The sequence below is a fragment of the Trachemys scripta genome, chromosome 2, assembly GCF_013100865.1.
Source record: "Trachemys scripta elegans isolate TJP31775 chromosome 2, CAS_Tse_1.0, whole genome shotgun sequence".
NCBI lineage: Eukaryota > Metazoa > Chordata > Testudines > Emydidae > Trachemys > Trachemys scripta.
In genome coordinates this window covers 40,028,584-40,051,467 of record NC_048299.1, presented here as the reverse complement: position 1 = coordinate 40,051,467, position 22,884 = coordinate 40,028,584, and the positions used below count along the sequence as shown (strand labels likewise).

The following is a 22,884-nucleotide window of genomic DNA, read 5'->3' as shown; positions in this document are numbered from 1 at the left end:
GGGGTGCAGTGTATGGACCATACACACCACTGTAAGTGTAGACATAGCCTAAAATAAAACAACTGATCTGAATGTAAATACACATTTTAAAAGATTTGTACTACTTTTTTGATTAAAGCCACCAATCTGTTATCTAACCCTAGCTAGAATATACAGGGTGCTTTAACTCTGTGCCAGTCTTTTTTCTTTAAACACAGAACACCCCAATATGATTACCTTGTGGTTTCGTTCAACACCTGTGTAATCTGCTTCAGGTGGGATCTTTATATGAAGCTCAGCTTCATAGGCTCCTTCCCCATCATTCCGTGGGTTTATTATGAGCATGACACAATTTTCTTCTCCAATGATTAGTTGATATTTATCTCTATAAAAACATACATCTGATCATGAACTTTGAAAATACATATTTAATTGGATTATAAACATGCACAATTAATCAACCTGTATGATCCATTTGCTCTCCTAGCATCTATACTCAAAAATGTAGCAATTTTCTAAAATATCTGCCTTCAAGTTCTATGCACAACCAGCTACTTGACATAGAATTTCCAACACAAAAATAATCCCACGGAGAAACTCCACAGCAGGTTTGCAAATTGTGAAAAAGGGAGTGTACTCTAGAACAGTGAGGAAGGGGTCAGGGCAAATACATGTGCCACTGTGGACAGTCAAAGTGAGTTACAACAGAAATGGAAAGCAAGTTGTATTAAATTCCAAAGCCCTGATTGCACCTACCTACACAGGAATAGCTGATGTAGGAGACTAAACTTCATGAGGGTCCCCGTTGCACTGCTCCCTTGGAGTGGAGAAAAGTATAGTGGGATTTCAGCTCCCCTCTCTGCCTCTTTTTCCCCATGGACTGAGAAAGGATTTCAGCCCCCAAAACCAGCACATCTCCTGAGATCCACTGAGACTAGAGCGGGGCAAAATTTTTCAGACTAATATTTTATTCACCAACAAACCTGGTACTTGGCATCAGTAAGAAGGCATTGTTATAGCCAGCAACTGACCTGAGTTTCACATTTCATCTAGTAGTTAAGGCAGTTAGAAGTGTCTATATTTTCTTCTGAGCTGTTTTAATGACCACCTGTATTCTATTAGGTATAGCACACATATTTTTTTGTTTAAACTTACGGTGTAGCTGAAAGTTTCAAATCAGGAATGCACATGTTGTCCTCTCCACAATCCACCAGAATGTAAGCCTATTCAAAACATGTACCGGTGGTATTAGAGTTTTTCCTTGAAAAAAATCAATTCACTTCCTTGTTTTGATTATTACCAGCAATGCCACAAATGAAGGGGTTATTTCTGCAAGTCTTTACCCTCATGAGTAATCTCAGTGACTATGTATGTAATGGTTTTTAAGATATGAATGTATGAATCTTTAAAATTTTTCCCCACTATAACTTGGGGCTTACATGTTCTACAATGCAATCAAAACAGTAGTTCTGGAAGAGTTAAGATGCATAGTAATCTATTCCCATGAAATACATATTCTGAATTAATTAAACCCTTGTTGCATAACTTCTGTGAACACAACGATACACTATATTAAGAAAGATGCAACAGATAATATGTTTATGTATAGAACATATTGCATGCAAGGTCCATACCTGCTCCCTAACAGTGCTTTCTTGATAATAGTTCAGTATTGGTTTCACAGCTAGGTCATCTACAAAAATGGATTCATCCAAGCTGTAATTCAAACTAACACTGATTGGAGATAATTTATCTCGAAATTCTGTTTCGTCCTGTGAAAGGTAATCACATAATAAAAACAACACTTTAATTCACACGAATTCAGGGTTTTGTCTCTATTGAAAGAATAAAACAATGATTCTTTGAAGAGCGTCTTTGAAGACATTTTTTGATTATGTGGTATAGTTAGGAAAGTGAGGTTACTCACCTGTAACCGGTGTTCTCAGAACACATTGCCTCCACAGACCCACACTCTGGAAGTAGCTTGCTGAGCTGCGTAGACTCAGAACTTTTTCAAAGCAGTAGCCTAGAATGAGGCCGTATCTAAAACTCCCATCAGTTCTTGACCACCTGGCAGGAATGGAGGGAGGGCACGTGTGGATCTGTGGAGGCAATATTGTTGGTTTGTTCCATAACCAAGGATTTATACACATCAGCCTTGGTAAAAGTCCACCATCTTTATTGCCTATGCAGTCCCTTATATACTGCTAAAGCCCTTCTTGTCCCCACCTCACCTTCCTCTGCCCTTCCAGGGTGGCCTTAATGCCTACCCAGACAGTGTATTAAGCAGTTCCAACTACAGGTGAGCAACACTAATCTTTTCTCCTTCATAAATATACCTCCACAAAGCCCCACTCTTGGAGACTGGGGAGCAGTAGTCATCCTGGAGGTTGTCTGAGGAGAAGACAAAGACTAAATGACAGCTCTACTAAACTATCTCTTCAGACTAGACAGCTATGTTGAACAAAGGTTTAAAGCAATACTCCAGAGGGCTCCATATATTTCTTAGCTACTGGGATTTGGTGGAAATATGCCCATGAGGCTGCTATGGGTCTTCCAAGGATTCTGAATAAAATGGATGTGGTCTCTCTCTCAACTGATAACCCTCACCTCTTTTTCCTTCACAGAGGAAGTGGATTAAGTAGATAGATGCTTAATATTAGCTATTTAGGACTCCAGATCTGTCAAATAAGAAAAAGAGGGGTTCACTGAATGAAGAGAGGATAAGTCACTATTATCATTATTACTTTTCACTTATGTCCCACTTTTCCTTCATAGATCTCAAAGTGGTTTATAAAGGTGGGTAACCATTATTATCCTAGTTTCATAGCTGAAGAAACTGGGACACCAAGAGCTTAACTGATTTACCCAAGTCTTTCTACTTTATAGTTATTTTCTAATGAGTTTCAGTGTTTTGTTCTCATGCACTAGAACATCATCAGTGTGTGCTGTGCCACTGTTTACATCCAAATAACTTTGTTTGTTGCTTCCTGAAAATATTTCTATTAAAATTACAAGATCTAATTATATTTATTTGACAAAACCTAAATATTAGCCCTAAACTGCTTGATGGAGTCCCTTTGAAATAGATATTGAAAAGTGAATGATCATTAAATTTAATATTTTAATGCAGTTATCTTACCCTAGATAGAATAAGTGATTTACACAGTATATGCATGCTTTAGGATAGGGGAAAACTTAGGCAGAATTGCAGGGAAAACTTCCTGACATTAAAACATACGTGGCTGAGGACTACTCTCCCACAGGAAGCCCCATTCCTTGAACTCAACTGTACAAAAGATTTGTATGAAACTATACCTCTACCCCAATATAACGCGACCCGATATAACACGAATTCAGATATAACGCGGTAAAGCAGCTCTCGGGGGGGGGGGTGGACTGCACGCTCCGGCGGATCAAAGCAAGTTCGATATAACGCGGTTTCACCCATAATGCGGTAAGATTTTTTGGCTCCTGAGGACAGCGTTATATTGGGGTAGAGGTGTATCTCATTGACTAAGGAATGGACAAGGTGACCTAATAGGTCTTTCTCACATTTAATTTTATGATTATAGAATGTTCATGATAAGTGCTCTTTACTTTTTGATCATTTGTATTTCTGAGATTAATAACATGACTGGCATTTTGAGAGAGAGAGAGAGAGAGAGAGAGAGAGAGAACGAACTATAACAGTGTTTAAAAGAGAACTGGATAAATTCATGGTGGTTAAGTCCATTAATGGCTATTAGCCAGGATGGGTAAGGAATGGTGTCCCTAGCCTCTGTTTGTCAGAGGATGGAGATGGATGGCAGGAGAGAGATCACTTGATCATTGCGTGTTAGGTCCACTCCCTCTGGGGCACCTGGCATTGGCCACTGTTGGTAGACAGGATACTGGACTAGATGGACCTTTGGTCTGACCTGGTATGGCCATTCTTATGTTCTTACGTTCTTATATTTTATTCCTCCCATAATACTAAAACTGTGAGATGACAGCCAAGAATATGTTTAACAACTTACTCGGAGATAAACAACAAAGTCCCGGCAATGGAGCTGTTTCTGTCTTTCTATCACAATGGGGAAGAAATGATGCGATTGATGGTAATCAAAGAAGAGGGTCCTTTTAACAGCTCCTTTCTGTTTCAATGAATCTAATTGCAATTCAGCTTGTAGTGCTAGAGAATGTAAGTAAATTAAACATTTAACATGGAAAGAAAAAATGGTGAACAAAATTATAGCTAATGTCAATAACAAACTCTTTCCAGTAAAAATCAAAGTCTACATTTCAAAATGGGTTGCTAGATTACAGCACACTAGACATTGATCCAAAGTACAGAATATGTATAATTTGAATTAATCTTTGTAAATTTATTTTCACAGTCAACATGCAGTATACACAATTTCTATTTCCTAAGATTCTTTCTTTTAAAAGCATTACAAAATAGTCAAGTTCTTGCTTTTATTTTGGCAATTGGTAAACCTTGCTCAGTTTAAATAAACAAAACAAAAACAGGCAGTATTTTCTTAATTTATAAAGGACCCAATGCTGTATTCTTTGAATGCAGTCAAAATATCCAATTCAAATCAATGAGCCATAAATAAATTCATAGATATATAAAACTTTCTTACCTATCTTATCTGAAATACTTTGACCTTCAAAAGCCACACAGACTCTTACAGTAAAACTGTAAAAAGCAACAAAGAAAAATAATTAACAGATAGAGCTTTGTACTGAGTCACTGATTCCACTATTTCTCAGTCCGCCTTTCCCCCTTCTCAAAAGTTGTTACAGAGAGTTCACTGTCCTGAACCAATTCAGCAATCTGTCTCACTAGCTCTGTATCAAGCAGCTACACACAGTCCTTTTTTAGTTTCTTATGATGGAATTAAAAAAACTATCTGTGCATGTACCCAGCTCACAATCCTGTATTCCTTGCACACCCCAAACCCCAAAGGATGAAATCCTGATTCCACCGAAATCAATGACTAAAACGCCAATGTACTTCAGCGGGCCAGGAATTCATGGAAATACTTAAACAGAACTTTTTTAGTGCACAAGGAATTAGAGATCAGGCCAGAGAGTTTTCCATTTCAATTTAAAACTTTGCTGGAGTTGCCTATAAGATCAAGCCCTAAAAGTAAAAGGTCAGAGAAATTAATTTTTCAGTGTTTGTTATTTATTACATAAATGCATTGAAGCTGTATGCTAATAGCTTTATTTCTGGTGTGCGTTTTTCAAATCCCATGGCAAACGCTGTTCTCAACATAACGGCCAGCAACATCCATGTCATTAAAGATAATTATACTGCACAAACTTCAGCACATAGCCACCTAAATTATATATTTAAAATTGCCCACTTTCTTTTCTCTACATGTCATGTCACTGATCCTGACTAATACTGAAAAATTAAGAGAGAAGACCTTCTCTAACTATAGAGACTGACAGCACTTTATTTTAGCAAATTCTAGGGCATGTATTTTCCTTAATAAATCCATTATTTTTATCTAATCAACATATGTAAAGGTGAAACCATAAAATTTATTACTGGTTGTGGAAAGGTTTCATTTTACAAAGAGATGTTTTATTACACAATACAAAATATAAATGTTTAATGAAATTACATTCAAAAGCTTTCACAAATAACCACTGATGATCTTTTAAACCATTATAACAAGGTTAATGCTATTAGAAAGGCTTGACTTCCTGCTAATAGACACCACTGGAAACCCATCTTTAGTAACATGCTCTTGATGTCTAGTACTTGACACTACATACTAAAGTCCCAATTCTGCAAAACCATACTCCCACACGTAGTCCCATAGTTAGTCATGGGAATACTCATTTGAATAAGGGTTGCAGGGTGGGATATTAAAACTTGAAAATCTCCCTAGTTACTATGATTCTTAGAGACTATTACAATCAGTCTACACAGAGTCCGGTCAGCATTGGAACTATAAAATTGGCACATTTCACGTCAGAAAATGACACAAGTTAGATAAAATCCAAACATTTCTGAACTGGTCATTGCTTTTAAATACTACACTAATGTTATGGTATGTACCAACATAGTCATGTAGTCAGCTCAAAACTAGTAATGTTACCTCTAAAATAACCTCTAATCATATTGTAACTGTGTATCAGCTTCCTCTGACAAGTATAATAAAAATGTGCCACATCTGGGATTCATATAACTCACATGACCTTACTCAACATCTTCCTTCAGGGCAAACAATTTCCTTCATACCATTAAGCAAGACTTCACCATAGGCTCCAGAGACTATTAGAAGTGTTGATTCCAATTCCCCTGAAAAACTGCAAATTTGGGCCTATTTACATTTCTCCTAGAATTACCAATTAGAGATGAATAATTGACCATTTCTAAATATATGGGACAGCGTAGAGTGGGCATTAAATGGACAACATATACTTTGTTGAACTGATATGCAAAGAATTTAGTCATCAGCCTTTATAGGCCAAATTGTGGCACAGCTAGGGCAGCCGTGCAGGAATGTAAAGAGGTACAAAGTGCCCTCTTATACCCCTGTGGCAGCTATCTGCACAACAGGTAAGAGGAATCAGACTTTGTGGAGTGGGTATCCCCTCCCCATTCAGGTGGGTGGGAGCTGTAGGGAGTAGGCAGAATCTTGACTCTGCCCTCTCAATGCCCCTGGTGGTGTAGCTAAGCTACTGTGTCAGACAGCGTGCTGGGTATAAATCCATCACAGTGTACTCTTGCCCTGCAGCAGAAGGGAAACCCCTTCACAAGTCAAAATCCCCTTCCTTGGCTGACCCAGGGACAGCGCAACATGGCTGATGTGGAGGGGATCTTTGCAAAGTGATGCATGTCACTCAGATTAAGTGAAATTTAAGATTAAGGTGTCCCTTTAAGATTAGGAAATTTGTATAGTAAGTATATTTAAAGCAGGGCTTACATAAAATGACTTTAAAATACATTATGCTGTTTGTAGTTTGAATTAAAAAGTAATTATTGAAACAATACAATTTTAATGTATTTTGAACAGTTGAGAATTACAATGATATGTTAAAGATAGGTTAGGAACATTGTGGTTTAGTCCAAGATCCTACTTTACTTTCATAAACGCAGCAGATCTTCATGCACTTCATATGACTGAGATCAGTTAGTTGGCCCTTATATAAAAATCAAGGCTCATCCTTCCCTTCCAGGAAGAATAGGACCAAGAGGTGAATGTTTACATGGAAGAGCTTTTGCAGATCTGTCAGTCCACTGCATCCTCCCCTCTGAGAGATAGGGCCAGTAAGACTATGGAGTAGGCAGTGTTTGGGTCCTCCAGCACCCCTTCTGAGCAGAGATCTACAGCATATTCAAGAGGCCCCAGGAGTCTCTAACTGAATGCAAAGATCCCCCCCACTTCTGGGCTCCCCACAGCTGAGACAACATAACCAGCACCATTGCCTCACTGCCCATGGGTTCCTGCCCCAGATGCCTGGTCTTTGAAACATGTGGAGAGGATGATACTCTCTTTAGAGCAGCAGTAGGGTTGCCAACTTTCTAACTGCACAAAACCAAACACCCTTGCCCCGCCCCTTCTCTGAGGCCCGGCTCCTACCCACTCCATCCCCCTCCCTCTGTTACTTGCTGTCCCCTACCCTCACTCACTTTCACTGGGCTGGGGCAGGGGGTTGGGGTACAGGAGGGGTGAGGGCTCTGGCTGGGGGTGTGGGCTCTGGATGAGAGGTTTGGGTGCAAGAGGGGGCTCCAGGCTGGGGTCAAGGGGTTTGGAATGTGGGAGTGGACTCAGGGCTGGGGCAGGGGGTTGGGGTGTGGGTGGGGGCTCAGGGCTGGGGGAGGAGGTTGGGGTGCGGGAGAGGGTGCAGGTTCCAGGAGGGGACTCAGGGCTAAGGAGTTGGGGTGTGGGCTCTGGGAGAGAATTAGGGTGCAGGATGGGACTCAGGGCTGGGTTGGGGGTTGGGGTGCAGTAGGGGGTGCAGGCTCTGGGAGGAAATTAGGGTCCAGTAGAGGGTTTGACCTGGGGCAGGGGGATGGGGTGCAGGTTCTGGCTCCAGCCCGGTGGCACTTATCTCAGGCAGCTTCCGGTCGGCAGCATAGCGGGGCTAAGGCAGGCTCTCTGACTGTCCTGGTTCTCTGCGGCTCCCGGAAGCGGCCGGCATGTCCAGCTCCTAGGCATGTCCATTTCCTAGGCACCAGGGCAGCCAGATGGCTCTGTGCACTACCCACGCCCGCAGACACCACCCCCGCAGCTCCCATTGGCTGCTGTTCCTGGCCAATGGGAGCGGCGGAGCCAGTGCTTGGGGCGGGGACAGCCCGTGGAGCTTCCCTAATCTCCCCTGCACTTAGGGACCCCATGGACATGCTGGCTGTTTCCGGGAGCTGCGTGGATCCAGGGCAGTCAAAGAGCCTGCCTTAGCCCCACTGTGACACCAACTGGACTTTTAACAGCTCGGTCAGCGGTGCTGATTGGAGCTGTCATGGTCCCTTTTTGACCGGACATTCTGGTTGAAAACCGGATGCCTGGCAACCCTAAGCAGCAATAGTCTTCATACGTTTTATAGGGTAAAGTACTGCCTCTCTGAGAAGAGACTATGCCCCGTTTAGAGTCTGTCCCCCAAACTCTTCCACCTTGGTCCTGCTCCCTCGGTCAGATGGATTGTACCCTGCCCCCCACACACTGATGCAGTAGGCAAAAGATGTGGCTACTAGGGTTGGTTGAAAACACGAGTTATTGTCCATTAAAATTTTGAAACAAAATGAAAAATTTCTGTTTCGTTTGAAATTTTTTGCAGCTGTTTCTGATGAAACAAACCAAATTCAAACGATTCTAAATGAGAATTTTGTCAGCTTTGTTTTCTCTTCCCCCCTGGTCTCTCTATTTCTCCCAAGTGAAAATTTTCATTTAGAATAATTTTGTTGAAAAAAACAGAAAATTTCAAATGATGATCATTTTTCAAGAAAATTATCATTTTGCTCCCAAAAGTCATTTATAATCAATGAAACTTGGAGGAAAATGTTTGACCAGATCTAGTGGTTACACAGCCAGGGATATAGCAGCATAACTGCCTTTGCCTTATGCACACCCCATCCGTCCCTCCCCTACAACTGCAGTTGGGGTCCATGTGCTCACCTTCACACTCTGTGAGCAGAGACATGACTATGGCTATACATGAAAATGGCGCTCTACCCTTCTGAAAGGGGCACTTAGCAGTATGTATACAGGGTATGGGTGACACAGCAGAGCTTGAGAATACAAACTCTAAGTGGAATTTACTATATTTAATTATACAGTGTAAAAATCAAGAGAATGAAAAACTCATCTCTTAGGATCAGATCCTCTGCTGATGGGAATCCTCACAGTTCCATTGATTTCAATGGCGCTATGAGGTTTTACACCAGCGGGGGATTTGTCTTTTAGTATCTTGTCAAATCCAAGTGATATTTTGGATCATTAATTTAAACTACATTAGTATTTACTTTGCATGCTAGTGTGAAGACTGGGTACTGTGCATATGTACTGCTGCCCACTTCTGGATGGAATTGGAACTGCACATCATAGGCCCTTGAAATGCTAGCACAGCTAATGTGAGCTCCTTTAGCTCAAGTGCTAGTGAGCTGTGCTTTAGAAACAGGATGATCCAACTTGTGTCTCTTGTGCCATCCTGGTGCACAGCACAGACACAACTGTGAAATCATAAATTGCACAAAATTCGACACTGGGAATATCTAAAGAGACCACACAGTTTAGTCATAAACATCATGAGATTAGCGTTAAGTTAACTATTTTGAAAGTAGCGTCAAGTTTAAGGGAGATCTTGTGATGTTTAAATGGGCTTGTTTGTACTATGAGGCACTCTATGCTTGTAAGAAGTGGGAAAAGCTAAAAATAATAGATTTTATAATAAGTAAGGCCAAGAGAGTTAGAGCAATTAAGCAAGACTGGAGTCAAAAGGGTTTCTGAAATCTGGAAAGTTGATTTATAGCTCTGTGGAAAAATAGAACAAGTTCAACTTTCAAACTTCTTACAAACGCAAGTTGGTATGGTGATTACTCAACAAGCAGGACAATTTTGAACAATTAAAGGAAGAGAACTGCTGTAGATAGGAAACAACTGGGAAATGGCATCTTTGTTCTTTGGCTGTATGGCCTTGTCTGTATAATCAGTCTTGGATGACATGGAGGTAAGAACACCAGAGTCTTGTCTGCCCTATAGTGTCTATCATTGCTACCACCAGGAGAGCTACACTGGCGGCTATAAAATGAAGCCCATGATTGAACAGACAACAAGGTTTTTCCTCCAAACCTTAAGACAACAGAACAGTTTGCTTGAAATAAATCTATATCCTTCAATCTGATGTAAAAAACCCACACCAGTGTATTTTAATTCTAACACAACTAAATATTACAGAAATTTAAAAAGTGATCGCGAGATATGATACATGCAATTGCATCTCTTTAATTATCTTATTATAAGTTTTCTGCCTTGAATTTAGGCGCAAACAAAAGCTAGTGAATCTTTGTATATATAGCTAGTGAAGCTAGTGAATCTTTGTATGTCTTTTGTGCCAGCTGAATATTTGACTTTGTGAATATCTGTAAATATTTATTTAAAATACATTGGTTTTGCCTTGTGACTCAATTAATGCCTAGCAGTTATCCATCCCAGAGGAGAGATGTATAACGTCACAAATCACCACCTTATAGAGCCTGGAGACTCAAAGCTTGGTTTGTCAAAAGCAAGGTGTGATGTAGGTTACACATTCCACAGTGTGGAAAGGCTGGACTGTAGAAATTTTTTTGACAGAATAGTTTTCTGCTGAGAGATGGAATTTCATTGAAATAGACATGTTTTGTAGGAATGTGTCAATTTTGACAAAATTTTCCTTGGGAAAAGGTCAAAAGAAATAGTTTGACTTTCTTGTTCTATTGTGATAGTATTAAAATGTTTTAACTTTCATTTAGATTCATGTGGACTTATAGTCTATTAAATATTCACTTAAATATATGTATATATTACATATATTGTAATATATTACATTTGTTGTAATATATTACATTTAATATTGTAAGACTCTAAAGGCAAAACAAAATGAATCAAAATTATTTAAATAAAACAATAAAGTTCCCACCAAACATGTTGATTTTGATTAAACTACATTTCCTCTGCTCAATATGGGTGTTGGAGGACTCAACCTGTGCCTACACCATTGTCTTGCCAGCCTTGCCTCTCAGAGGGGAGGATGCAGTGTATTGGCAGAACAGCAAAAGTTCAAGTCTTTCATATAAATGTTTCCCTCTTAGCTCTGTTTTCTATGGAAGGGAAGAATGAGCCTTGGCTTTTACTTAAGAGCTGAGCAACTGATCTATCATATGAAATGCATTATAATTTGCTGTGTTTACGACAACAGACTAGCAACAGAGGGTTGCATCTGAAGAAGTGAGGTTCTTACCCGTGAAAGCTTATGCTCCCAATACTTCTGTTAGTCTTAAAGGTGCCACAGGACCCTCTGTTGCTTTTTACAGATTCAGACTAACACGGCTACCCCTCTGATACTTGACAACAGAATAGGGTCTTTGATTAATCTACAAAATGTTCCTAACCTTTAATTAGCATTTCAGTATCATTCTAAACTGTTGTATTCTTAGTATCTTAGCTGAAGTAAAATGCATGGACTAGATCATGATTATGAGGGCATAGATCATATAAAAGTCAGAACAAAATGACTCAGTGGTCCTGACTTGAACTTTTTTAGAATTTTTGTTTTATGGACATTTTTGAAATTGTGTTTTTTTCCCCCCAATCTGGAACATTTTTTTTTTCTCAAGATATCAGACTTTTCCCTGGAAGGGAAATTCCAATTTTCATCCATCTCTCCTGAACTGAAGTTTGTAATAGAAAAATTTGATTTTGGTTTGTCGATGTGGAGATATGTAATGCATAAAGAATTTGATTGGGGACATATCAATATGATAAACAGAAATGATTGTCAGTTCCTAATACTACTTATTTACTATTATTGATAATTCATTCAACACAAAGGGAAAGGTGGTTAAAGATTTGATACTATCGACTACTATTCTGTTCACTTATGAATCCTTGCCAGCTACTCCACAAACATCTACAGCTGAGCAGCAGAGGCAGATACCCCTCTATTTTGGTGAACCATTCACTCAAACACATGACAGTCAGCTATTTCTGTGTGAAAAATGTAACTCCTCAAATTCGTCATTTTAAGTTGCCTTTAGAAGCTCCAGTGTTTATACTTTCAGGTTGCCATGGTAAAAATCATTACCCCATGCCTAATCCACAGAAATCTGTATTCAAGTCACTCCAACCAAAGTTTTCAAATGCCTAAATCCATATTTTCTGGGATACTGATCATATCATTTGAACTGTTGGGAGTAGCAAGTACTTAGCACTAGAAATGATCAAAGATTATTAACTCCCTCTCCCCCAAAACAATTCCCCTGAAAAATGTCAGAGTTTTTTCCATTTTGCAAGGTTCAAAACTGACCCACTCTGTTTTTTTTCCTCCAAAAATTGTCACTATTATTTATTTATTTTTTATTAAAAGTTTTATAGACATTTTTCATTTACTGAAAACCTGGTTTACTGAAAATTTTCAACAAACCATTTCAACAGTGGATTAGATGATAAATTTGAATTACAATGTTGCAATTTTTTCTTTGGCAAAGAACATCACCCCATTTTACAGAGTGGGAAGTGGAGGCTTAGAAACGGTAAAATGCTTGTGTGAGGGATTACCATAGTTTGATAGATTTACAGAGAGTGGATAGTCAACACTTCTGAAAATTAGACTCTCCAGAAGGCCTCAGATTAGTCCCCCAGAAATGGAGATATTCAAATAAAAAGTTACAAATTTAGGCCATGAGTTCTCACCCTGATTTTGATACGTTTTTGCTGTAAAGCCTTAGGCAAGTCAGTTAACTTCTCTGAACTTCAGTTCCCTCATCGCTAAAATGGGAATAGTACTATTTGCCTACTTCATACAAACGTTGTGAGGCCAAACTAAACACCATTTGTAAAGTGTGATTAAAGTGTAAAACAGCAGTCAGGCCAATTGGTGCTCAGATATCATTGTGCTAAGCAGTAACACTGGAACATTTTTAATAGTGGGGGTGCTAAAAGCCAGCCTCCTTTCCCCTGTCCACCTTACCCCCCCAGAGCTGAGGCCGGGAGCAAAGCCCCAGGCACGGGACGGCAGCCGGGACCCCACACATGTGGGGTGGTAGCAGAGCCCAGGAATGCTGCAGCACCCCCCACACTCCTAGTTCCTGTGCCTATGGTGATAAGTGCAATAGAAGAGGCAGAGGTAAGAACAGAACACAAGTCTCCCTGGCTCCCAGTCTTGTGTTCAATGTACTATATAGTTTGGGGACTACTATTCCAACAGCCTTTCAAAAATTCAAAAGTGTTTTTTTTTTTTTTTTAATTATAGGAACTGGCTTTTTGGTTTTTTTACAAACATCTAGATAGTGAAATGCTTCCATGGGACATTGGCTGAACAGTTTTGAATTTCAGAAAGTTGTGGCAAATTTGTGATGATTTTCTTAACTCAATTTTTGAATGAAGAGAATTTTGTTAGGAATGTTTTCCTCAGCTTTAGTAGATGCTCTTCTAACTAAGGAACACAGATACCATGCTAGTAAAATTGTACATGCATAAGTCTAAAAGATCAGGATAAAGCCCAAAGAATTTTGCAGAGAGTAAAAAAATAAATTGTATGTGTTTATGGCATTTTGCCCTATGCTTTAGTTTTATAATCTTAGATGATGGCTAAAACAATATTTTCCTAATACTGGAAAGCATACAGTAATCCAAATCTTCTTAGACTTCCTGAAACTTTTCTGGTAGGATGGTTTCCTTTCATTCTTCTAATTTTGAAACGTCAGTCAACAGGCATTTCACACAAGTTGCACAGCTGGCTAAGAGATACAGAAATCTATCCCATGGGATGGAGGAATTATTTGCCTGTTGGAGTTTCTCTACTAATTGTTTTCATATGTACAATACAAGGTTATATCAACGAGAGAGAAAAATTACAGCATGGAAAATCAACATCTGCTCTTCAATCATTTTGGGAGACTGAATTAATTTACTTTGTATAGTAGGAGCTGAACCTTTAGGGAACTGTAGATTATAATATAATAGCCAGAAATGTAATCATCCTTCTACTAAGACACTTGAATTATGTGTAAAACTCTTGTAGATATAAACCAAAAACACCTTTCAGATTATTCCAGTACAAAGAATAAGTATTAAAGGAATAACTTTATCCACATAGTACATTCTCTTCTCCCAATAATATATTGCATTTGGAATGTGACCCATGACAGAAATATTTTAATGTTTCCTGAAGAGCTGTGCAGGAACCAGATTTTTATTTTGGGGGAGTTTCACGGTTTCAAAATTTCTTCTGTTCCAGAATGAAAACAAAAAACTTAGAAATTTCTCACAGACAGAAATTCAAAAATGAATAAATACATAAATAACTAATTTTGGCTAGTTGAAATGTATTATTCCAATTTTGTTATTATATATAATTTCAAAATGGCAAATTGAAATGTTACATTCCGAAAAGGTCAACACTTTTTGAAATGTCTTTTAGCCAATTTTCTTTCTAAATGAATTTTTATGAAAGGCAGCATTTCTTCAAAAATTTTTTACTTTAAACAAATCAGGAATTTCTGACAGAAGAATGTTCTGGCAGAAAATTTCCAGCCAGCTCTAGTTGTCTGTCTCCATCTGCTGGTAGGAGGTTACTTTATCTTACTGCTCTTAAGACAATGAAGAAACATATATTAATAAATGGTGAACCTTTTCAAAAAATCTATTTTTTTAAAAGAATATATATTCTATAGCTCAATGTTTATAACAAAAGTGTGCTGTGTTTCTTTGTGTTTGGGGTATTATTCACCTTATAATGAATAAATGAAGAACATGACACATGTGAACAATGAAGGAAGAATACATCTCCCACATTGATGGCGAATGTTTCTAAAATGCTAACATGGAATAATGCCAGTCTTTAAATATTCACTGTTTGGGTTGAATAAATAAGCCTTTTTTGCGAGCTTCCTCTCTTTCTTCTGTTTCATTTCCTACACTATGCTACCTTGAAAGACTGCATGAAAGCAAGACTTCAACTGGCCAAGAAGAGCTGGATACAACTTCCTATGGCACTCGTTATAGGAGTGCAAAACAAGGCATTCCGTCCCTTCCTCAGGTGGATGAGCATTCTCCTTCCTCATACAAAATATGAGGTGAACCAAAATGGCAGCACATTAAGTCAATAGAGTACCAGGGATGTAGCATCAATGTAATATCTTATACATCCGCAATAGACAACTGCGTCCTTACCAAACAGGGAAATGGATTCACTTTTGTAATAGGATCTTTTGCATCCAACCTGGTCTATGTTCCACCCTCTCAGACACTGCATTTGAATTTAGAGCATGATCCTGTGAGATGCTGAGCATCCTCAACTGCCATGGGATATGATGGTGCTCAGCACCTCACAGGATTGGGCTCTTGGCTACTACATTTCAAATGTTTATGAAGCAAGGAAAATAATTTGATTCTACTCTATGTTGGCTGGGTTCTAATACCGCGCTCATTACTGCAGCATCTGAGCACCTGCACAAACACTAGAAAGATGTCTGGAGCAAGAAGAGAAAGATTTCTTGGCTTATCGCTGACTTACCAGGCCACCATAATCATAGAGCCAGGAAGCTGACAGGTTTTATTGTCTGGATTTACAGTCATTGGGTGCAGCATGAGCTGAGCATCCACTGTCACAACAGGCCTTGCTCTACATGTCAGGGAGAGAAACAAAGGTCAATACATGCAGCAGGAATAAGTCGCTATGCAAATTAAGGGAGGTCCATGACTGCAGAGGGAACATTTAACCTTTTAATAATACAATTATCTTAAAGGCAGCTGTAAATATGGCCCCTCAGGTGGATGGGAGTTTCGTTGTTGCTGTTCACTTTCCTGAAGAAATGAAGATTCTGTTTGGCAGAAAGCATAACCTCTCTTTTTCCACAGATTTGGTCATTTTGATAATTCTTAACAAAAATTACAAGCTACCAGGACAAATCACTAAAACAGTGTGGTGTTTAGATGCTGCATGTGATTATTAGAACTGGGAGCACTGGCTGATGGGAGTCTGAAAGGACAGGAAACAGGAAGGAGGGGGGAGGAGTTGAGGAAGCTGGGAGAGTTACAGAGTGTGCAGCTACAGCTTGTAAAAGAGACTTCCACTGTAAATAAAGTTCTGTTGAAGTTTGTTAATACTTTGCCTGGTGGATACAACAAACAGGAACTTGAATTTGCAGTAGACATAGACACAGATGCATAACTGTGCAAAGGACAGATATGTACAACGAGATCCATTTAGCAAGCACTGTCCCCCCTCCAGCTATGTCAAAATGCTCACACAGGGTCAAATTCTGCCCTGAAGGCTCTGAAACCTGGACTAGGCTACACATTTGTACAGCTGACAGCAGCCTTTTAGTAGTTGTTTTACAACCCTATCATCTTTCTGCCATGATTCAAAAAAAGGACATCTTCAGATTTGCTGTCTCTGTAATGGTGTGTGATTCTCTCTGAAAAGGGGATGTGATTTGGCTAAAACAGAAGTTCTTAGGAAATATCTTAAATCAGCCATAGGCTGCAACCTAACTGACAGATCTTGAGCCATTTGACTTTGGAAGCCAGGAATAACGTTAACAGAAGAAGCAGCTGAAGATGGATATATATGACTGCTGTGACGACAAATGTACAGGGTGTATCTGTGAGTAATGGCTGGTGATTAATTAGCTACCCGGTAATTTAGAGTAGTTTATAACAGGGTTGGAAACAGAGAAAGTTCTAAATTACATGTGCACAGAGTATGATTTTATTAGACATTAACTTACAGGAGTCTGATAAAAATAAATCAGAACCCTTGAAGTTTTAATCTACAATTGGTGTTGTAGTGTTAATTTTTCATTGTAACATCAGTTGGGGCCTCAAAAATGAAAAGATTTCTTGCATTTTTGTACAGCAGCGAAAACAATTTCTCAAACAAACTTCAGTTTGTATTATGAAATGCAAATAGCTATGTTTGCCCAACAATACCAATTTCACATTAAAACACAAAAGTCAGGAAATGAAAAAAAGATAAGGTGCTCATAATATTAACTTGCCAAATGGCACAAATCCCCTTTTGGATTGCAAAATGAAATGTAGATCTATACATACTGTGACAGACCCAGACCAGTGGGATACAGGAGTCTGGTAGAGGACAAATATACTGGATGAGTAGTTTTCTGTTCCCTGAGTGACCAGAGCAGGGGCTGCACTAGCGTAATCAGGAACCTGCTAGAACCAGTTAAGGCAGGCAGGCTAATTAGGACACCTGGAGCCAATTAAAAAGAAGCTGCTAGAATCAATTAAGGCAGGCTAATCAGGGCACCTGGGTTTTAAAAGGAGCTCACTTCAATTTGTGGTGTGAGTGTGAGGAGCTGGGAGCAAGAGGCGCAAGGAGCTGATAGTGAGAGGGTGTGCTGCTGGAGGACTGAGGAGCACAAGCGTTATCAGACACCAGGAGGAAGGTCCTGTGGTGAGAATAAGGAAGGTGTTTGGAGGAGGCCATGGGGAAGTAGCCCAGGGAGTTGTAGCTGTCATGCAGCTGTTACAGGAGGCACTATAGACAGCTGCAGTCCACAGGGCCCTGGGCTGGAACCCGAAGTAGAGGGCAGGCCTGGGTTCCCCCCAAACCTCCCAATTGACCTGGACTGTGGGTTCTTCCAGAGGGGAAGGTCTCTGGGCTGTTCCCCAACCCACGTGGTGAATCTCTGAGGCAAGTAAATCCACCAATAAGCGCAGGACTCACCAAGATAGAGGAGGAACTTTGTCACAATACTAATTCTGATTCTCCATTACCCTGCATCTTGTGCAGTCATTTATTCCACTACAAAGTGGTTGCAAAACAATACCAGATCAGCATGGTAATACTTTATACACTGACTCCATGAGGTTCAGGGAAATGGACCAGCAGTCCACTGTACATATTGCTGTAATGTGCAAACTGAGATAATGCTACCAACATGAGTTTTTGTTACCCTTTCATTTCTTAACTTTTGCATGTCCATACATTTGTAACCTTAGGGTAAGATCATGCCCTGTCATTGCAGGTGTGTAGGGTTGGGAAAAACAGAAGGCTACAAGGAGTCAGGCAGTTTGCACTATTTATGCTCAGGATGGCTCAGTGTTTGGATGGGCACAGTTTTCTGTACAGCTCAATTAACAGAACAGCAGCAGATTTTGTCTTAAGTTTCCGAGAGCTGTAATTTATTTTAAATAAAAGCTTGGATTTGCAGACAACTATAGTAGGCAGCAAAAACATTGGAGACTAAAATTATGGGATCTGTAATTCATTAGCCACTGTGATTTTACTCCTGACTTTGAATTTTAGGCAAGTTTATAAAGAGGAAGCTATTTTGTTATGTTTCATTAAAACAATACATTCTCCCTCATAGAAATGGTCTTGCCAGCAGTCTGAAAGTAGCAGTCCTTGTGCTTGTCAAGTAGGTCACACCCTAGTGTCACTAAGCGTACAAGGCTACATGAAAATCTAAAATTATTAGTAGGTGCCGTTAGGCCATGGTAGGAAGTAACTCTTCAGTCACATGGCTTTTTTAATTCTCCCTCATTAAGGACTATTTACCTACAACATTTAAAGCTTTCATTTTCAATTATTTGGGACTCAGCTCCATTCAAAAAAGCATTGTTACAATTTTAAAATGGGAACAGTGTCATTTTTCTCGCCTGGCCTAACTTAAAGTTGGTAGAAGGATTTGATCAAAACACTTGTTTGTGGACTGAGACTGAGATAGGCACTTTCAACCAAAATGGAGAATTTTTCTGAGAATGGTAAGAATGTGAGAAGAGGGACTTATAGCACTATGGCATTTGCTGCTAAGAATACACTATAATTTATCATTTATTTACATACAGTACAGTGCTTGTGGATCTCCTGCTTGAGCTGTAAAACAAAACTTCCATAAAATTTACCACATACCTGTAAACAGCTACTTTCCCAGCTCCAAATGCACCTACTATTAAATCTGGAAAAAACAAAATAATTTAGTAAGAACTACTAGCTAACCTCCAGCACAATTTTGCAGCCTAATTTACTTGTATTCAAAATACAGTAACATAAAACAAATGAGCTAACTCATACTTTCCAGGTCATTCTACAAGAACATAGTGAGGAAAAACATTTCACATTTTTGCCATGGTAGCATATTAGTTCACTGTCAGCCTATATAACACAGTCATCCATGCCACAACCTCTCTCCATCTTGTCTTGAAAGGGAAACAACTATTTCTTTAAAAATCCACATATTTTACTCCAAACCATTACCTGTCTGTCACATGAATGAATGGCAAACAGATGCAACTTTTTGTGTGGACAATCTCATATCAGTTTAAATTAATGTAGTTTAAATCATTTTTTCCTGGTGACCTCTGATCCCATCCTGATTTATTAGTTGAATTGTATGTTTGTTAATTTAGGTATTACCATACTTTTATATCTATCTATAGAGAGAGTAAATTTTATAGTTTAAATTCTAACCATATATTCGTTTAATTTGCAAAGGAGGTCTGTGCCTTTAAGAGACCCAGTAGTGGCACACTCTAGGAACCTGGTGGCTGAACTTCGTGACTTTGTCCTCACCCACAACTATTTCAGATTTGGGGACAATTTATACCTTCAAGTCAGTGAGACTGCTATGGGTACCCACATGGCCTCACAGTATGCCAACATTTTTATGGCCAACTTAGAACAACGCTTCCTCAGCTCTCGTCCCCTAATGCCCCTACTCTACTTGCACTACATTGATGACATCTTCATCATCTGGACCAGGGGTAGGCAACCTTTCAGAAGTGGTGTGCCGAGTCTTCATTTATTCACTTTAATTTAAGGTTTCACGTGCCGGTAATACTTGTTAACATTTTTTAGAAGGTCTCTCTCTATAAGTCTATATTATATAACTAAAATATTGTTGTATGTAAAGTAAACAAGGTTTTCAAAATGTTTAAGAAGCTTCATTTAAAATTAAATTAAAATGCTGATCTTACGCTGCCAGCCTGCTCAGCCAGCTTCCAGCCTGGGGTTCTGTTCACCTAGGCCTGCAGCGGGCTGAGCGGGGCCTGTGGCTGGGACGCCGGCTGGAAAGGGGCTGGCAGCCAGGACCCCAGACCTGGGGGCGGTTCAGGGGTCAGGGCAGAGGGTGCAGGGCAGAAGGCTGGGTGTGTGTGTGGGGGGGTTTCAGAGGTCAGGATAGAGGGCAATGGGGGGTTCAGGGCAGAAGGCCAGGGGTGTGGGGGGGATTCAGGGATGCAGAGCAGAAGGCTGGCAGGTGTGGGGGTGCAGGGCAGAAGGCTGGAGGTGTGGGGGAGTTCAGGGGTAAGGGCAGAGGGCTAGGGGTGTGTGGGGGTACAGGGCAGAAGGCTGGGTGTTGGGGGGACTCGAGGTCAGGGCAGAGGGCTGGGGTGTGTGTGGAGGTGCAGGGCAGAAAGCTGGGTGTGGGGGGGAGGTCAGGGCAGAGGGCTGCGGGGTGCAGGGCAGAAGGCTGGGTGTTGGGGGGAGGTCAGGGCAGAGGGCTGGCTGGGTGTGGGGGTGCAGGGCAGAGGGCTGGGTGTTGTGGGGAGGTCAGGGCAGAAGGCTGGGGTGCTCGGCTCGTGGGGGTGCTCCCAGCCCCCTGCCCTGAGCGGCTCACGGCAGGGGGCTGGGAGGGATATGCCCTGTTCCACCTACTTTCCCCCAGGCTCCGTCCCTACCTCTCTCTGCCTGCTCTATGGAGCAGCGAGCACGCTGCCGCTTGGCTCTGCTCCACTCCCCCTCCCCCTCGCAAGGGCCATTGCTGGCAGGGAGAGGGAGAGGGAGGAGGAGGGGCAGGAATGCACCATGCTGTGGGAAGAAGCGGGGGATGAGGGAAGCTTGGCTGCCACAGGACCAAGCTTCTGCCTCCTGCCCCCGCAGGGGAGAGTGGTGGGCGGCCGGGACCGCCCCCCTCACCACTCTCCTCTGCGGAGGCAGGAGGCAGAAGCTTGGTCCTGCCGCAGTCAAGCTTCCCTCATCCCCCGCTTCTTCCCCCAGCGTGGTGCTTTCCAGCTCCTCCGCCCCTCCTCCTCCTCCTCTCACCGGGCAGGCAGCGTGCCACTCAAAATCGGCTCGCGTGCCGTGTTTGGCCCGCATGCCGTAGGTTGCCGACCCCTGATCTGGACCGATGGGAAGGATGCCCTTGAGGAATTCCATGAGGATTTCAACAATTTCCACCCCACCATCAACCTGAGCCTGGATCAGTCCACGCAAGAGATCCATTTCCTAGACACTACAGTGCTAATAAGCGATAGTCACATAAACACCACCCTATACCAGAAATCTACTGACCGCTATACTTACCTACATGCCTCCAGCTTTCACCCAGACCACATCACACGATCCATTGTCTACAGCCAAGCTCTAAGATACAACCACATTTGCTCCAATCCCTCAGACAGAGACAAACACCTACAGGATCTATATCAAGTGTTCTTAAAACTACAATACCCACCTGGTGAAGTTAAGAAACAGATTGACAGAGCCAGAAGGGTACCCAGAAGTCACCTACTACAAGATAGGCCCAGCAAAGAAAGTAACAGAACGCCACTAGCTGTCACCTACAGCCCCCAACTAAAACCTCTCCAGCGCATCATCAAGGATCTACAACCTATCCTGAAGGACGATCCCTTACTCTCACAGACCGTGAGAGACAGGCCAGTCCTCTCTTACAGACAGCCCCCCAACCTGAAGAAAATACTCACCAGCAACTACACAACACACAACAAAAACACTAACCCAGGAACCAAACCCTGCAACAAACCCTGGTGCCAACTCTGTCTGCATATCTATTCAAGGGACACCATTATAGGACCAAACCACATCAGCCACACCATCAGGGGCTCGTTCACCTGCACATCTACCAATGTGATATATGCCATCCTGTGCCAGCAATGCCCCTCGGCCATGTACATTAGCCAAACCGGACAGTCTCTATGCAAAAGAATAAATGGACACAAATCTGACATAAGCAATTACAACATTCAAAAACCAGTAGGAGAACACTTGAACCTCCCTAGTCACTCAACAACAGACTTAAAAGTGGCAATTCTTCAACCAAAAAATTTCAAAAACAGACTCCAACGTGAAACTGCAGAACTGGAATTAATTTGCAAACTGGACACCACCAAAATAGGCCTGAATAAAGACTGGGAGTGGATGAGTCATTACAAACCTAATTTTACCATACTAATTTCTACCTACTATTACTCGTACCTTCTTGTCAGCTGTTTGAAATGGGCCACCCTCATTACCACTAGAAAAGTGATTTTTCCTCCCTTGGTATTCTACTGTTAATTTGAATTGTCTCGTTAGACTGACCCCCCACCTGGTAAGGCAACTCCCATCTTTTCATGTACTATGTATAAATATACCTGCTACTGTATTTTCCACTCCATGCATCTGATGAAGTGGGTCCTAGCCCATGAAAGCTTATGCCCAAATAAATTTGTTAGTTTCTAAGGTGCCACAAGGACTCCTTGTTTTTACACTCTAGGAAGTTATTTTACTGTAATTTAAATTCGTTAAATTAATTTAGTTAAACCAGTGCACACATAGTGTGTAAACCAATCTACAGATTCTCTGTTGAGTAACATATCCCTGCCAGACACTCTTGGGCTGATTCTCCTTAAACTGGATTTACATTGCTGGAACTCCAGTGGCTTCACTGGAGAGCACACTTCAATGGATGGGAGCATAAGCTTTCGTGGGTAAGAACCTCACTTCTTCAGATGCAAG

General features: G+C 40.9%; 1 protein-coding gene across 1 annotated transcript in view; it reads right to left on the bottom strand.

Annotated features, from left to right (window-relative positions):
- The window catches only part of ITGA8 (integrin subunit alpha 8), a 178,810-nt gene that overhangs the window by 89,601 nt on the left and 66,325 nt on the right, over nucleotides 1-22,884 (bottom strand). The window contains exons 14-20 of the mRNA XM_034760366.1: nucleotides 19,060-19,105; nucleotides 15,697-15,804; nucleotides 4,608-4,663; nucleotides 3,999-4,153; nucleotides 1,614-1,751; nucleotides 1,135-1,202; nucleotides 217-364 (exon numbers count right to left, since the gene is read on the bottom strand). Of these exons, the coding sequence (XP_034616257.1) occupies nucleotides 217-364; nucleotides 1,135-1,202; nucleotides 1,614-1,751; nucleotides 3,999-4,153; nucleotides 4,608-4,663; nucleotides 15,697-15,804; nucleotides 19,060-19,105 (719 nt within the window). The remainder of the gene's footprint in view (nucleotides 1-216; nucleotides 365-1,134; nucleotides 1,203-1,613; nucleotides 1,752-3,998; nucleotides 4,154-4,607; nucleotides 4,664-15,696; nucleotides 15,805-19,059; nucleotides 19,106-22,884) is intronic.